An 18,409-nucleotide genomic window follows, 5' to 3' on the forward strand; every position below is an offset into this window, starting at 1 on the left:
AAAAGAACGGAATTGAGCATTTCTAACTGCACTCGGTAATCGTCGCGTCGGGACTTCCCCGACCCGGAAGCTGATGGAGGAGAGTTGAACTCTGTTTTTAGCTTCACAATAGAAATCCAGCTAAGCTAGCGGAGGTTAGATGCCCCGGACTATGTGCTGAGACCCTATTTGTACTGTTGCTGAAGTTTGGTGCTGTTCTGAGCATTATTTGTGGCTTTTTGGTGGCGGTTTATATTTGGATCCATTTACTGCAGTGTATTGTTGTCGTGCGGTCGTTTCTGAGGTTGATAAAACTCCGTAAATTAGCGGTCTGCTAACTTAATCTCTCAAGAGGGAGTCTAACAGAGTTTCACGGTGATTTAGACCATGGATTAAACTTACACCGGAATATCCCTTTAAGGACGTCGAACAGAAACAAAAAGTGAAGCTGTGATTACACTAGAGGCTGCGACAAAAAAGCCGGAGATTCGCAGGTTTTGCTGGCTTTACATAAGCTCGTGTTGACATTCGAGTCACTCCGGAGCGCCTATTTGTTTCTCGTTCACGTTCTTGTGGGGCGATAGAGTTGGAGGGAAGTGTTGATTGTAGTGTCAGAGTTGCGCTGTGTCAAAAAATCACCATCCGTCGGGCGGATAGACGGAATAATAAACAGAGGAGCGCCGCAGAGACGCTCACACAAACACAAGGGAAAAAAAGACAGAAAAGGGAGGAAGGAGGAACTGATTAAATGCTGAATTGTGGAGTTCATTGTACACCGAGCTGCTCCGTCTTCAATCGCCCTTGCACGTCCAGCCGACCCCTCTTTTTTTTTTTTTTTTTTTAAAAACCATAGAGAAAACACTGTTTGTCAGTTTCCATGGCGACGAACACGCCGCTTCATGGCAGCTCTCAAAAGCATTCTGTCAAATGACAGTTGCTCCTTGACCTTTTGTCAAATAAGAGGTCTCTTTGGGCGTGTTTATTTATCACAACAACACAGACCTTTACACGGCTATTCACAATGTTCAGGGACCAAAGGCAAGGAGGGGGAAAAAGAAAAGTCCGGTAAATTATGTTTGTGCCATTTTGTTCCTCTGAATGTGTATTTGTGGTTCTTTGCGACGCCTGAATGAACTCGTCTCGACCCGGAGACTTCGAGGGCACGCTGAAGAAAAGGGACGCAAACACTGCTTCTACATTTCAATGTGGACAAGGACGAGAGTATGCGCATTTAGTTTATGTCGGGAAAAATCTGCAGATATACACCAAGAAACTGAATTAACAATAGATTATCAAGTATAAGACTGAGTGTTAGTGATTCAGTTTTTCCTGAGGGAGCTGTTCCTGATGATCAGAAGGTCTGAACACCACACGCTGAAAGTAATGATGGCTGTAAAATAAACTAGTGGATACAATTTAAATAGTTAGCTAAGCAGTAATGGATGAATGGTGTAATAGGTGAGTAACTGGAAGATACACAAATTAAACATTTAGCTATTTCAAATGTCCAAATATGTCCAAATATTTTCCTTTTCTCTTAGCTAACCGTTAAAAGTCTTTATTCAACATTTAAGTTTGCTAAAAGTAGACATTAAATAGCTAAAAGTGGAGGATAAACAGTTAAAATTACTATCCAACAGAAGTTGATAAATTGATAAAGGGTTAAATAGATAAATTTGAAAAAAAAACAATGGATAAACTGTTGAAACAGCTTGAGTCAGTGGATATTTAACTGAAATAGCTTAAATTAGCAGGTAAACAGTTGGAACAGTCACATAAAATGATCGATACATAGTTGAAATGATTGATGGATGTTAATGAAGGGCTGAGGGGGGAAATCGAAAACTTTCACATCAATATCGCCGACTTTTAATCACATTTCAGTCCTTCTAGATCCAGTTAACTAACCCTCACTGTCAGACTTTTGCTTGTTTTCCTTCCTAAAGTGTATTTTATTTCTTACTTGTACAGCGGGATATCGGGCTCTTTGCCCTCCGTTCTCAGGGTCAGGCAGCACTGCTGCAGCTGAGACTTCGGGTCATTCCAGTCCTGGTTCAGAATGAACTCCTGAAACACAGAAAAAAAACCAAACACACATGAAATTTCAGCCACAGAACGAAAGCATTAAAATCTGTGGCAGTTGCAGAAACTCTCTCTCTCTCTCCTCAGTGGCTCGGGCTTTTATTTCGTTCTTGCCGTGACCCTCTCCGACATCTCTACCCCCCACTTTCTGCACTCACTTATTTGCTCTCTCGCTGACTGACTCTCCATCTGTTTCTTCGCAGTGAGTACAAATCACAGGCTACTTAAGACAAAAGCCAATCCCCGGCCAGATATAAAGAGCGTCTGGGAGTCTCCCAGGTGTGCAGCCCTGATACATTTCTCTTATCCAAGGGGGACTTCTAAAAGCCCTTCCATTAACAGGGAAGCAGCCTCGTCATAAAAAGGCAGACTTTGAATCCAGAACTGTCTGCTCCTATTAATTTTCTACAAAGAGTGCTTCTGCTTCTGTTGCTCGCGCTCTCCTGCTCTCTCGCTTTACTGCCTCCTCCATCTCTGCTGTTCTTGCTTTTCGCGCCGTACTTCCCCTTCTTCTCCTTCCCACTTCCTCCTCTCTCTGGGGGGAAACACCCCTTTAGCCCAAAGCAGAGAAATTAGGCTGTTCTTTTGAAAAAGAGTGAAGCATATACACGAGCTGCAGTCTTTTTCTTTTCTTAAGGAAAGCAGCGAACATAAGGAAAGGAACGTTTACGTCCCTCGGTTTGCCTCTATTTCCGCCCAAATTGGATGAAGCAGCACAGTGTGCAGCGCTGTGGTTTTCCAGAGGGCTATGTAAGGAGACGTGCTGGCTGTTTCACAACTTTTTCTCTTGGAAGTGGAAATGAGGTGCTCTCTTGCAGCGACCATGACGCAAAGCTCAGCTCCTCCAGAGCTGGGGATTCTCCCTGGAGATGCACACCAAGACAGCAATTAGCATGGCATATCAGACCACTGCAGCATCTTCACAAGGAGAGGTCCACGCTGTGTGGGTACCGGCACATCGAGCACGGGTGTGCTGCACTTGTGTGCATGCCTTCCTTTGTATCTACCATGAGTGTATGTGAGATCGTTTGTGTCTTAGGGGCTCCTCTATCTAAATTTGGACAATCCAGCGGTGCTTGAGAATAAAATGCCCGTCCTTCCCTCACTCGAATCTGACCACGGGAGTCTTGACTGAAACTTGATTTATCCGAGTCCTGGAACACGACAGAAGTGGACGCCATTAACGGCCCGAGCACTTCTTCGGCCGGCAGAAAAAGAAAAAAAAGCGGCTGACGCCGCTGCTGCGATTCCCGTTAAAGATGACAAAAATAGCGATCAAGCCGTCGTTGCAGCGAGGGGCATTCAACAGCCGAGCACCACTTCAGGCCTCCGCGTCAATGCTAGCACCATTAGGGCCCGACCATTAGCTCGCTCCTCATCATCTCGCCTGGTTCTTCCTGTCGGAGGTGCCCGGCTAAGCGGCTCATTGATCAGGTGAGAGTGGCGAACGGCTATGAATAGGCGCTCACCTTCAGTCGGGGGAAGAAGCAGACGTTCATGAAGGTGTGCACGTACTCCAGATCTTTATCAATGTAGAGCGCCGCGATGAAAGCTGCAGGCAGAAAAAAGGGGAAAGAAAAACATTGTACGTATAAAGAATACAAATAAATAAATGAATGAATAAATAAATAAAGCAGTCGATGTTTTCTTCACAACAGTTTGCTCCCTTCGCCGCACTCGAAGTAAATAAAACATTACCAAAGACCTCCGCTGCGGCCCTCCGCTGCAGGTAACGTGACGATAATGTAAAGAACTGGAGGAGATAGTTGTGTAAGTAACCCTGCCTTTTTCCATCAAACGGGAAATGAGTATAGCGAGGGGCCACGCAGAGTTCAAAGAAACATCCACATAATACCGGAGATAGAACTGTACGTCTGGCTGAAGTGAGAGTAACCGGCGGTATGAGATAACTGAAAATGTAAGCAGTAGGTGCCGGGTGTCATCTTCATCTCGTGGGGGCCCTCTCTCTTTTTTTTTTTTTTTGTTTTCCTCTTCTATTAGCTGCCAGAGCATTTACTCATCTCCGTGACTAAGACAGCGGGAGACACGAGAGAGGAGAATAATAGGTAATATTTCAGGAGGCCAGTCGCGGGCCGCCGCCGCCGTAGCCTCGAGGCACGGCTGCTCATATGCCGAAGAGCCGCGCTCATTTCCAGCGCTGACCCTCGTCCCCCTTTCCCGTGTCATCAACTCTGCTCCGGCCTCCGAAACCTCCGAGGATAATTTGAAAGGCAAATGACACGAAGCTCGTGTATTAAAGGGAGGGGGGGGGGGGGACGCCTATTGAATGCTGACCTTGAATGCATCAGTGCTTTTATCTTCCCTTTGTTTTTTCTCCACGGTTTGTTCCACTTTTTCAAGCCAATCAGGAACAAGTGTGTTCCCTGTGAACTACAGTCGCCGTCACTGTCGGCTCCCTTCGTTAGCTCCCTTCGAGATCTGTTGGGACGAGCCCCGACACCTAGAAGCGAGTTAGCATTTTTTGCGCTTTCCGTTTTACTTCTACAAGGTTTTCTCTCTTGACTTCGCCCATAGAGACACTGGGATTGGATCCAGAAACCCTGCGACCCCTTAAAGAAGAGAGAAAATGTGGTAACATCCCTGCGACCCTCATGGATAAGCGGAAGAAAATGAGATGAGATGAGAGGTTTTGCTCTGAAGCTGAATAATAATAATCGGGACGAGTTTGTAGCCTAAATATTTTGCTACACTTTCCTCAGACTGCGTTTTAATTGTGGTTTTGACCATTTAGCTTAAATCTGAGGACTTGGAGACGACGAACAGTTGGCTAATCATTAAAACTCCAAATCTGAATGAGAAGTATCCATCACATTAAATCTTCTAAGGCTAAAACTAAAACATTTAGCTGACTTTTTTTGTCCAAAATTACAATAATTCATAAATTTATGGAGGTGGCTGCCACGTAAGGTGACGACCACATCAGGAGCAGTTTGGGGTTCAGTATCCTGCACCAGGGGAATCGAACCAGCGACCTTCTGATGACAAGATGCTGGGTCCTACTCTTCATGCAGCCGGTCTATATCACTAGATCTGTCTTGATTTTGGTTTGGTGATTGTGACTACGATAAGTGCTGTGTCGCCTTATTTTAACATATTTCGACATTTCTGTGTTCATATTTTATAATATTCTTGTTCTGCACATTTTCTATATCATCAGCTGACAAATGCATCGACACAAACATGTCGAGATTCAGCCAACATCAGCTCCAAAACACGATGTTACTTTGACTTTGTACAGGAAAGAGTAAGACGTTTTGTAGATTTTTAACTGATTTGCTGTGATTTAAAGTTTAGTTTCGCTCCTGTATTTCTTTTTGTACATATGCTACATTTTACCGTTTCACCACGTTCGCTTTCACACGCCTGTTTCAGGTGTCGTGTTCAGTAAGAACTTTAAAAATAACTAAATAACATCAGACCTTTTTCAGCTGCTCCTTCGACCGCTAGTCAACACAAGTGCACCATCTGTTAACCTCTTAATGAACGCCCCCATTTTAAGGTTCTTTTTCCAAAGCGACATACCAAAATTAAAAGCATGACAGCTCCCACATAGTTTGAGACTCAGGGATGTGCTTGGTACCATTGGAAAGGTAACACCCTCAAGTTTTTTCTAGAACTGTCAATGTGATTCTATGACATACTGACACAGAGTTACAGAGGTTGGAACACAGGTCAAAAGTCAAAAGACAAAAAAATTGGGTCATTTTTTTCCAAGAGCGCCTACTGAGATTCAAAGGCTTATAACTTGAGAACCCCTTTACCTAGAAACATAATCTTGGTCTCAAATGAAAGCTAAGACCCTGGAGTTTCTTGCTTGTTTGACACTTGTAGCTAGGTTTGGGTAAAATGACATGGATATTCCCATTCTATGGACTCTTGGCGAACTATGAAAAAAAAATTGTGGCATGACGTTGTAGCTGTGGAAAAAGGGAACACTCCGAAGGTATGTAGGCACTCTTGCTTCTTGCGGTAGAGGGCTCTTTCTAATGTTGTGTCAAGGTGAGTTTAGAAGGTTATTACATGGTCTGGAAATAACTTTTTTCTCTTTGTGTTTGGGCTTTAAAATAATCACGACAGTCTCAGCTTTCCAACAGTGAGTATATACTGTTAAGATCAGATGCTTAAAACTTTTAGCAAAAAGAACTATTTGTTTTTATGAAGGGTGTTTGTTTAGTGAAGGCTGTTCCTCTGTTGGAACGGTGTTCCTTAAGGGGTTAAAGACACACCTGTAATAAAGTGTTTGTCTATACGTTTAATATCTGTCAAACTTCAATATCCTCCCTGCTGGAGCACATTGTTTTTGTTTTATTTGTGTTATTACATTCAAATCACACTATCAGCATGATTTTTCTTCTTCTGTCCAGCTAACACGGCTGCGTGTGAGACGTGTGTTCAGTATAGGCGGTCAAATTATGAGAAACAGGCGTTGGAACACTTGTACTCATTAACGGCATTAAGTTCTGCAGACTCACTCCCCTGGAGCACAAACTCTGAGTCTTATTGTTATTAATTTTCTTTCCTTTTTTCACTTGGTTAACAATTAAACAGAAACCGGCTCTCAGTGTGTAACGAGGACAACGAGACGCTCCACCAGCGTGGATTAAACAAGCACCTGACAATGTGCATAATTCTCTCTTTAGCTGCCAATTGTGACTCCTCCGCCGTCCATTTACTTCAGCACACCGACGTCTTATTCTGCTTTAAAAGAAAAACAAACTATTAAGCTTGTAGGATACCACAAGTACGCATTAATTGGGGGGCGGAGGGGGATATCGTGGCAGCTGTAGCGGCTGGAATTAGAAAAACGAGAAAGGAAAAATCACCACTAAGTCGTGCAGTCATTTCTAAGCACACAGGGAGCCTCTCCCAGTGTCTTCAGCAGAGATGTGACTGTGTTTGACATCTAACACAAAGGGAACAAAGAAATCAATAACGGCACTTCATGCTGCCGTCTTAAACTGAACATTCTGGAGAGACGTACACGGAAGAAAAAAGGTTTAGTGGGGGTCTAAGGAGGTCTATAAAGATTTTTTCTTTCTTTTCCTTTTCATGCTTCTGCAAATGAATCAAAGAACTGCGAACGTACACTCCAGTAAGTCGGCCAGAGTCTTCGTCCTCAGCGCGACGGGTCGTTTGGTTTTGTCGTTGGTGATGGCGAACTCCTGCATTCCCAGCTCCTCCGCCACTTTGGCCTGCGTGCGGTTGTTCACAAGCGAGCTGCGGAGAAGCTGCGGACAAACAAATACAGCGTCAAGTCATCGTGTCGGGACCCGTGAAGACGGGATTGAACTCCACACAGACAAACAGACAGACACTCATGGAAATGTACAAGAAGTGCAAAAAAAAAAACATCAAAATAAACCCAGCATGGAATAATTCATCAAAGACAGGAATGGTTATGCAGAGTAAATGTTTCAGGGAGATTGCACACGTCGCTCTGTTAAATATTACATTGTGCCTCGGAGCTTAGCGGATGACAACATGTTAGACCGGCCGAGGTACATTTACGTCTGTAAAAGGAAAAAAAAAACATGTTAAATATAGCTGCGAGATGCGGAAAAGAGCAAATAGAATGCAATATGACTGTCTGAATCTATCTCGCTGTGATGTGCCCTCCTTAACAGTACACACACACACACACAGGCCGACACACACTGGTTGAATGAGCACTTTTTTTGCCCCGATATGAAATCCATTTCAAATGTACCCCATCTTGACTCTTGGGCATAGACATTGCTGGAGCTTTCAGTCTCTCAACGAAAAGCTGGCTGGAAGCTTTTAAACAAATGACGTCACGGCTTCCATCTATACAGAACATCCACGAATAAATATCAGACTGCGAAAGGTTCCTTCTGCAGTTTTTTTCATACCGAGTTCAATCCCTTCCGGCCGTGAGCAGTCAGTCTTCTTCTGAAGAGGAAGAAGTGCTGACACCTGACTGAAAAGAGAGGGGGAGCAGTAATGCCATCTGATGCTGTCAGAAAATGGACTCACGCGTTTTCAAAAGCGCCGATCATTTGCTTTGTACCCGTGTTACAAGCCGTGCCGGGGTTTTGCGCGCACACACGCAACTTTATTTCTATTTTTTTCCAGGCGCTTGACAGCCCTCGCCAAAAAAAAAATAAAAAAATGTGCCGACAAAGATGTGTTATTGAAAAACCGCTGAACAATTCTGTCTCATGACAATACCCATCACACGGAGTACAGTAAACATGCAGCCGCTGTGTTGGGTGAGCAGAGGAAGAGAGTTATTTTGTGGAAACAAGCAGAGGAGGAAGGAGGAGAGGGAGGTGAGTACCTGGCTGGCACACGGAGGTTCAAAGATTGATGTGAAGGATGGAAAGGAAAGAGGGAGGGAGTAAAAATCACCCACACACACACAAACACAAAAGCACAGCTGTAACTTCATGTTGGGTAAGAAGCAGGAAGCAGCGGAAGAAAGACAAAGCAGAGGTGCAGAGATGATTTACGATTTGATCTTACTGTTAAATGTCCTTCGTGGTGGTCGGGGAAGTGGATGAAGAGGTACTCTGTGGCCACCAGCTGCATGATCGAGTCTCCCAGGAACTCCATCCTCTGGTTGTGGCCGCTGGACGAGAGGGAAGAAGAAAAAAGGGAATGCATAAACAGCGGCAGGGCTGGGGAGAATTGTTCACAACGGTGCAATTTTTACTCTTTTCTTTTAGATCACAAATGTCATTTTAGTTTGTAGGAAGTAAGTCCCAAAATGCAACTGGCATTGCTTCAAAGGAGGAAGCTGTTCAAAGACCTGGAAGCAGCTGGCAAAAGGAACATTATTAACAAGACGTTGAGGGCAGCAACGCGCTGTTGCAGCATCTAGTCTGCTTGATCTAAAGAGGGAACACGGACACTATTGTTACATTATTGTCAATATCAGAACTGCTTGCACACTCTGGGTCGACGGTGTGACTTTTTCAGGTCCAAAACCAATAATCAAAGCAGTGTTGTTTTTGGCAGCGATTTTAGATTTAGTCTTAGTCTTTTGGACTAAAATGCTTTTTAGTTTTAGTCACTTTTTAGTCCAGTTCTAGTCGATGAAAACTCAAACAGGTTTTAGTCTAGTTTTAGTCAGACTACAATCTCACAATGTGTTGCAATGTGTTGAACTTGCAGATCTGCTATTTTCACAACTTATGTGTGACACTCTTGTATGATGAAGTAGGGCATCAATTCATGAAAAAACAGTTGAAATGTGCTGCTATGCGCTGATTGTTATTCTATACCTTGTGGTTTTGTAGACTTAAATTGTTCAATAAAAAAAAAAAGTGACAACAAATTTGTCCTCAAAATAAGAGCTTTACATTGCACCCTATTTGAGTTTAGAACTCAAGGGCTTAGGGCTTTTAATTTGAAAGTAGCGACCGTTAATAGCTTGCTGCTACAACAGCAAGTGAACAACGAAGACAGCGACCGAGGAGACGTTAGCATCTCCCGGTCTCAGCGGCTGTCCAGTTGCTACACGAACATCAAGCAAAAATGTCTGACAGACCACCCACTAACATTTACGTCCATTCTCGTCTCGTCAACGAAAACTCATACACGTCTCGTCATGTTTTAGTCATCAAAGAGCCATGTTTATCTCGTTATCGTCATGAAAAAAAGGGGCGCCAACTAAATAATTTCGTCATCATCATCATCGACGAAAACAACACTGAATCAGAGATCAAGGAGACTGAAAAACGATATCAATGCAGTACAATTTTCTGTTATTAGTTTCCTTGCAGATTTCAACGTGCTAGTAAGGTACAAGATTTCGAAGAAGACGTCGATGTGTCGCTGTTGAAATAGGAGTGTTCACCTGTCTTTGAACGAGTGCAGCGCTGGCTGAAGGCACGCTGACGTTAACTGCTTTAACGTGACTCGGTACTAACGATGCCATTTGGTCGTTCAGCACCCTACACTGATAAAAAGGGAAAGGAAGGAGTGAGCATTTTATAGAGAGCTTACAAAAGGAAATGAGGGAATTTAAATTGTAGGGGTGGGTTGGTGGGAGGGCCGGGGAGAAACGGGGTAAAGAGAAGGGGACAGGTTATTCAGCTACACATCAGCGGCGCATGAAAGGCATCATGCTCTCTCGACAAATCTACCCGGCTTTTAGTCTTTTAACAGAAACGGTGAAGTCTTGCTGATGTACATTTCATGGGTGGCCTCTGGGAACAGCTGTGCTGACAGGCTGTGTGACAACTCGGAGGCTGCCTGAAGTAGCAGCCCTTCTAAAGAAAAATGGCCAGCTTTGATTGCAATTCAAATGGAAAGAAAATGGAAGGAAAATACATGCTTTAAAAAAAAAAATAAAAAAAATAATGCTACACCTGCAGGAGTGCCTGTCAAAACCCTAAAGCCCCACAGAGCAGCAACAACTTTCAAACCCGGCAATGGTTTCTAGGAAAAGAAATCTCACGGCAGCGCTGCGATACTGTACATCAGCTTCCTGCCTTTCTCCCCATCAGTGAAAGGCAGGTCATTAATTAAACAGAATTATAGATTAGCATTGCAGATGTGGGCTGGTGCTGTGCCAAGCAGGCAGGAAGCGGTCGGGTAGGGGGGGAGGCGTTAGTGAGCACCACACGAGGAGGCACATATACATCTACGAGCTCCTCGCAGGAGGGGAAAGTCTGAAGATGAGAGAGAGGAAGATGCAGAGGTAGAAGACGAGGAGAAAGCTGACTTCACCCCGCCCCATGCTGATGGAAAAGTCTGGTAAAGTTTCATAGTCCACAAAACTGAGCTGCAAGTGGATGAGGACGTAAAAACAAACCTGAAATGACTCCAACTCTACAGGAGCTCCGAGACTCCAAACTGATTTGAAAAGACGTTTTTTTTTTACACCCTTTTTTTAAAAAAGTTGAAATCTTCACCGTAGCCGCTACGCTAAAAGCGTTAGCGTGCATCCTGTCAGAAGCGGGTGCGACCAGCTCGACAGCATTCGAGAGCATAAAAACAACATCTTGTCAGATCAATTTGGGCTTCTGGAGACCTGAACGATAAAGGATACGGAGCCATGTTGTGTTTTTTTGAAGTTTTAAGATACATCATCCGCCTTTCAATTCCGCAAAGGGTTACCTAGACAAGGACTGAATTTGTCCTCCTTTAATAAAAGATTTAAAAGGCATGGTAGTTAATGTTTCCAGGAAAACATCAGACAACACGTCTTGCGATTTTTAAAATAATACCTCGTACGTTAATGTTCACCTGCAGCGGACGTTTATACTTCACTTTTACTACAGCGAGCAGCAGAAATTACATCCTGTGCGTTAAACAATTCAACCGATTTTCTAAAGTATCATCAAATACTTTCTTTTGACAAGGAAATCAGTTATCGGCGCTCTGATCTTCAGATTCAATCCTTCATTCAGGGATCTTAACACTCAGGGAGTCTCTGAAGAACACCGAGATTCAAAAGGAGAAATTCCCCCCCCACACTCCACCACCACTTCATCCACCGAGAGGACTCTTGCTTCCATCATCACTTCTCCTCACCCACATTGTTGTATAAGACGGCCGACGAGGAGGAAGAAATGAATAAATTCCAGTCACTCAAACCGCAACAGCAGCACTTTTAAAAGTGAACAAAAACTTTCCGCTGACCGTCGATAACATTTTTCTTACCTTGAGTTCCTTAAGATTTTTTTTTTTGACGTGTTTTTGACGCCAACAGTTTCCTAAGCGCACAGCGACGCCTTCCAATATCATTATTTTGTCACGCCAACAGTCCAAAAACTCGACTAAAACTAAAATAAAAGGAAAGGATTTTGATGTATGAACCCAGAGATGGCAGACCAGTTAATCCAGGGACACGGGCGGAATAAGAAAAACTTGAAAGGCTACTTTTTCATTTGACTCCGTCTTTAAAAGGTCCAGATCTGAGCTTCATTAGGAGGGAAGGGACACTGCCTGACGCGCACTCCCACATTAAAAATAATCACAGAGCTTCTTAATGAAAAGACTCTGCCACAACACATGAGAGCGTGAAGAGCGGAGGTTGGGATGAGAGCGGGAGGAGGCGGCGGAGGAGGGGAGGAGGGTGACAGAGGAGGGAAACGGAGGCCAGTGGGAGGCTGAGAGAGCTGCTTCTTCACCCTGCACTTCACTACTGTACATGTGCAGATGCCAGAGAGAATTTACTGGGCAAGAAGCAGATTGAGACGGTGCAGCGTGAGAGCTTCATTCGGGTCCAATCGGTGGAGGAGCCAGAGAGGGGGAACAGTGGAGTGACAGGGAGAAACAAAAAAAAGACGAGGAGATGAGGAGGAGGAAAAAAAAAGGGACAGATAGAACGGGTCGTTGCTGTGCGAGGCGCTCACAAAGAGCGGTCCCTTATTCACTTCAACAGCAGAGGCACAATGCTCCAGTAAGGTGGGGGAAATTGAAGTAAAGTGTGGAGCCGAGGTCTTTATTCGCCTTTGACTTTGATCTAAAATACCTTTAACAGCCCCTCTGAAGAGGCGGCGACAAGCTGCCCGCTCCAAAAATAAGAAGGGGAGCACTCCATTTTTTTTCCCCCCTCTCTCGGTTCTTAGCGGAGGGAAATAACGCCGTTGTTTCCACATGTGCAACGCTCGCGCAAGAGGTTCAAATGTGTAAATCTGCCTGCTACGTTTCTACAAAGTGTGACTGCGGGGCTTTCGGAATCAAACAGTCAGTGGCAGCGGAAGAACAATCTGTCGGTAACGTACGACGGTAGTGGGGAGAGAGAATGAGTTTCACAACATCAAAAGATCAATATAAATTCAAAACGGTACTTCAGTATAATGGAATCTCAGGGTCTCTCTTAGCAAAACCGCACTAAACAGAAAATGAATTAAGCGTGTTTTTTTTTCCGCCGCAGAGGAGAAACGGTGCCTCGGCTTTAAAGTTACAGTGGAAATCATATCAGATCTTAGGAAACATGGACTAAATAGTCTTCTAATTGCAAGTTACATTACATATTTTCTCATCATACTGCTTAGTTTGAGTGCTAGTTAAGTCTTTTGTCTTTTTTTGTACTGCTGTGTACCTTGAATTCGGTATAACACCGCAGCCCGAGCAGATAGAGGTGGTTTAGAGTGATGCAGGGGATTAAAGGGGACTGTTGGGCCTTGGTGGAGGTATGCACTCTACTGAGGATGGAAAATGTAGGCATCAAGTAGCTGATAGGACACATGCAAAACAGCAAATACACCTAGTTTAACTGTGAGGTGAATGACAGTGCAAGTTTTGCAAAATAAAGTGATTAACAATTAAAAACGGCGCAAGAATAGTTACTACTCTCGGTGTTTAAACACAAAATTGAGGGATAAATATTAACATGAATAAAAGCCGAACATGGTAACTATCCATTTATTCATTCCCTACCTGAAACCGTCCGCTGAACAACGTTGATGATTTCAAAAAAAGAAATCCAGAAATGTTTCCTTTCAACTTTGGCCAACCTGAATCTGTTTAGCAAAGCGATCCTTCCCGTGTATGAATGTTTCAAGTGACTCCCCTCAAAGCAGCACAGCGAGATGTACTTTCATTTAACTCAACTCCAAGAGAGATGGATTTCTTTTTCACCAACACTGAAATTCTTGCAACACCCAGCTCTTCCGCTGTGAGAGGAGATAGGAAGCCCAGCGCCTGGGGGCCACGGCTCTCCATTCCTGCTGTCTGATGGTAGCCTCCGGTCTCGACTGCTTCACAACAGGGTCAACTCCCGTACTTTCTTCTTGCGCTGTCTTCTTCTAGGTCAGACTGTCCTCCATTTCTGCATAAAGTGATGGGCCAAAGGCCGGTCCGGGTCCCGTCTCCTCATCTGCCGTCTACCTTATTGTCTGACCTTCCCTTTGCGTTATCTGACCTCCTTCTTCTCTCCATCACGCCAGCCTGACCTACTTTCTTTTACAACCTTTGGTCCTTGTGGGCAGCCGTTGCTCAGTTCTAGCTTTCAAGTCAGTCGGCTCTATTTGGGTCAAACCTGCCTTTGGCCACTAATGAGCTATGAACATAAATTACCCTGAAAATATATGAATTTCCTTTTTTTTGCTGCAGGAAACATTAAAAAAATACAATTCCGTGAAATAAACAAAGGCACTGGGTTAAACTCCCACATTACATAAAGCGAAAGCGAAGCTACTGGATGTGACGCCAAGTTCCAGAATAACATTGGAATCAACCTTGAGTTGGAAAGTCCTCAAAGTAAAGCTCAACGGGAGACGAACCTCTGGACCTCTAATCGACTTCACTGACCATGAGTGGGGAGAGGTTTGACATTTAAGTGATGGATTAGAAGATACACAGCGGCGTAGTGTATGTGTGAAAGTGTGTACATGATACACACACACACACACATTCACACACAGAGCAGAGCGATGTCCTTGTGGCAAACCCAAGCAAGCAATTACAGAGAGCAGGCTGCCAATGAGATATCAGAGGTGTGCTGCCAAGGCTAATTTGCTTTAGCTGTCAAACTCACTATTGTGTTGCGTTGTAAAGCTTAGAAGTGAGATAAACCTTCGTGGCCCTTCTCATAATCAGAAACACCTCAAATTGGAGTGAACAGTGTCATTAGTACATATTTTTTTCATATGAAAAATGGCAAGACTCGCTTTCCAGCGATGAACAGGCAAGGTTACACCGCAGCTACACAATGACCACATGACCGAGCCGCCCTTCTCCGAGTCCAAACAGATGTTTGGAACTTTTACTGGCTATTGAACAAAGTGTCAAAGTGAAACCTGAAAAAAAAAAAATCCCATTTCAGAGCTGAAATCATAACGACTTTACTGTGAGAGCTGGTAATTAACAAGAGCAAAGCAACCGAAGGAACCAAACACATAATTCTCCAACCGAACACATAGAAGAGGTGCACAATACATGCATACATATCGGCATGATGGAGGAAAATGTATATTATTGGCTGTTCGTCAGCAAGAAGATTCAAACTGGCAGCTGTGTTTATCTTTTGTTTACAGTTTCAGAGGACGACAACATGATTGCAACGTGGAGGAGGGGAGAACAATTATGATTATAGCTGTGGAAAATGAAATCATCCATCTTCTTATCCTCAAGTTTACTTAAACTACAGGTTAAGAATTTAACGTTAAATTACAGGTTATCTCACCAGTGTCATCCATGAGAAGCATGTAATTCAAATTCATATTGTGCAAATATTATAGCCTGGTATACATCAGCGCAGTAAATTTAGTATATCTAGCATCGGCCTTGCCTGATTGATCCTTCTCATCTTTGTTTAGAGTTGCGATCTGAATACGTTTAAGTTTAGTTGGGTCGGGTTAGACGATGAGGGAAAAACTCCAACTAAGTGTTGCAGTTTGACGCAAGTTTGAGAGCAATGCAGATTAAATTAAACATTAAAATTAACTACTTAAGTCTGCTATTTGATAACCTGAAGAATTTGTAGGCAATCGATCGTATCGCCTACTCTTGCATTACGCTAATCAATGCTATAAATACTGATATTTTAGCAAAACATGCAGATGCAAGCTTCCTCCGACAGTTCGACTCAACATGTCACTACTTCATGACTCCTTGTGGTGTAACAGACTGAAAAGGACTGAGCATCCTCTCTTTAATATTCTGTTTTTGCTTTCTAGCAGTTTGATGTTCTTTTTGTCAATTTATGGCTGTTTTACATTGTGAACGACGACACACATCGAACATGGACGAGTTGCAGTCATTGTGTGTGTCAATTTCCTTACACTTTACCTTTAGGAGGTATTGTGACAGGAAGAAGAAAAAGAAAACAACAACAACAAAAAAAAACGGCTGGCTAAATTAAATCTGGATGAAAAACACAAAACATGATTATTTCGGTGTGAATGGAGGAATTCACTTCATGCGAGAGAAATAATCTCTCCGATATGAGATGTGGCTGCAATAAATGAGAAAAGATGTATTTCAAACCTTCAATCTTGGACAACTCAGTGAATCAAAAAGCACATTTCCCATGAGGCACTGGGGGTTACGGCCTCACTGGTACAGGCAGACTACAGATACCCTTGGATTAGGCACTGGGCCAATAAAAACTGTGAAAGAGGCATCTTTCACCGAGATGCTGCGAGTGTGACATCACTCGTTGTAAAGGCAGTCTTAGTGACTGCCGGAGAATGTATGCGCTGCAGGGGGTAAACATAATGATGATGTGGGAGGAGGCGGCTGCCGCATTCACATCAGAAACAACAATTTAAAATGCTCGACGTATGATAAACTCCCAGTATCTCCGATCATATTATATATTATAATGCATCATGCCTCATCACCTCTGAAGGGAACAGCAGACGAAGTCGGAGGCTAGTTCTGCTGCATCCTTGCAAATTACATCGGGCTGACTGGCGCCTCACTTTGCATTTTAATTGGCTGTAACGCCATTAGGAACAAACAAACACTGACCGCATACTCACAGGGTGAGGTGGTTGAAGCCCACGGTCCTCAAGGTGAAGGCTCTGGCCAGAAGACGCACGTGTGTGAACAGAACGCCGATAGAGTCCTCGAAGCTGGTTAGTTTCTGAAGGACTGGAGACGTCTCGATGAGCTGTCGGTCCGTCTGAGGCTCCTGGACCTGACGGGGAGAAGGAAGGTTGATCTTGTAACCCAAAGACAATTAGCTGTCACGGAGGAGTAAAGAAACAGTTGTCTGCCTCTGCCCATCAGTTTATGTTGTTGTTCCTGAGCTATGGCGCTGGGAGTGGCCAGAACATTTTTTTGCAGAACATTATGATGTCACAGTGAACTTGACCTTTGACTTTTGGATATAAAATATTATATATTTGGGTTAAACTTTATCAGAATTATAGTATGAATTGTTGAGTAATGGCCAAATATGTATTTTTACGAGGTCCGATGACCTTTGACCGCTATATTCCAAGTGGACGTTGCCAAATTTGAAGACATTTTCATACGGCTCGTTTTTGAGACGTGGCTTTAGCAAGAATGGGACGCCATGAGGTCACATTGATCTTGACCTCTGACCACCAAGATCTAATAAGTTCATCCTCGAGTCCAAGTGGACATTTGCGCCAAATTTGAAGACATTTCCCTCAAAACTCATGGAATGGGTCGGACAAACCAACAACCCAAAAGAATAGCCATAGTTATCGCTAACGTGGAGGCATACAAAATCCTCAAATAGAAGCAACAACTAATCGATTATTTGATTGATCACTGCCGCTTCACACCCAGCATCTGTGGCATTGATGCAGATGGTTTTGGGAATCGCATACTGGATGCTGTGTCCACATACTTTTGGCCATGTGGTGGGATTTGTTGAATGAGTTGTAAATATCTTCAACATGAACTATTTGTGTGAAACACAAGAACTTAAAAAAATGGATGTCACAACCTTAATTTAAATCTACAACACAGCGCAGCAGCCTCTTCTGTAATGATCATTTGTTTCTGCATAATTTAAAAAATCTTGTCTGCTGTTCGCTGTAATTTACTTCATTAAATGATTTTGGGTTGTTTGGGGTTTTTTTTGGGTCACTTAATTGTGTTGTTTTTCTTTGTGTATATTTTTTTTGGGGCAAATGTGTTAGATGTACTCATCCATGATAGAATAAAACAAACACCAAAAATGAGAAGATGCAACAGCGCTGGACAGAATCTCAATTCTTAAAATAGCAAAAAAAAACAAAAAATAAATGTGCCCAGTAACAACCAGCGTGACCGCTTCAAGGATCCTCAAATCAGACACGCACGCACCCCCCCCCCAAAAAAACACCCTCTACTTGCTCAATGGAATCGTTCCGCATAAGAGTGTCAAATAAATCCCCTAAATGAAATGAACCTCTACAGTATGCACTGCTTGAGGGCCTGTTTAGAGTGTGTGTTTTCCACTCCGCCTCAAAACAAACTCAGATGATCTGCAGCAGATGGAATCTCTTCGTCATTAAGTTTTTAAGTCAAACAGCTCGCTTTTTTCTCCCCCCTCCCTGTCTGGTGTCTGAATCTGGTGATTCAAACGGTCAATTAATATCTTCGCTGAAGCAGTCGTACTGTTCAGTTGCCTTTTTGCTTGTTATAACGCAGGGCTGTATCAGAGGCTCCCCGAGCCTTGCGACTTTGTAGAATAAGTTCGTGGTTGGTAGAAAAGTCGCTGCAGATTGTGCTCTTAACATCAGTTATTTAAAGGGCTCGGTTAGTTGAAAGGTAGACGGGTTCATGAAAACAAGCTGTTCGCTTTTAACTGCAGTAGTTGCTCACGTCTGTGGTCATTTAAAAAAATAATAAATGCTAAGAAAATATGTGCATGCATGTTTGTTGAATCAAGAGTTATCCTTATGGGGGACATTAATTAGGCTGCTAGAAACATCTAATTGGTCTCTGC

At 43.4% G+C, this 18,409-nt stretch overlaps 1 protein-coding gene across 2 annotated transcripts in view; it reads right to left on the reverse strand.

Moving 5' to 3' along the window:
• drosha (drosha ribonuclease III) overlaps positions 1 to 18,409 on the reverse strand; it is a 108,523-nt gene that overhangs the window by 16,283 nt on the left and 73,831 nt on the right. For both annotated transcript variants that reach the window (XM_030398737.1, XM_030398738.1), the window contains 5 exons: positions 16,485 to 16,642; positions 8,566 to 8,671; positions 7,169 to 7,310; positions 3,531 to 3,613; positions 1,943 to 2,046 (listed from right to left, as the gene is read on the reverse strand). In XM_030398737.1, coding sequence (XP_030254597.1) covers positions 1,943 to 2,046; positions 3,531 to 3,613; positions 7,169 to 7,310; positions 8,566 to 8,671; positions 16,485 to 16,642 — 593 coding nt within the window. The remainder of the gene's footprint in view (positions 1 to 1,942; positions 2,047 to 3,530; positions 3,614 to 7,168; positions 7,311 to 8,565; positions 8,672 to 16,484; positions 16,643 to 18,409) is intronic.

The sequence above is a fragment of the Sparus aurata genome, chromosome 19, assembly GCF_900880675.1.
Source record: "Sparus aurata chromosome 19, fSpaAur1.1, whole genome shotgun sequence".
Classification (NCBI taxonomy): Eukaryota; Metazoa; Chordata; class Actinopteri; order Spariformes; family Sparidae; genus Sparus; species Sparus aurata.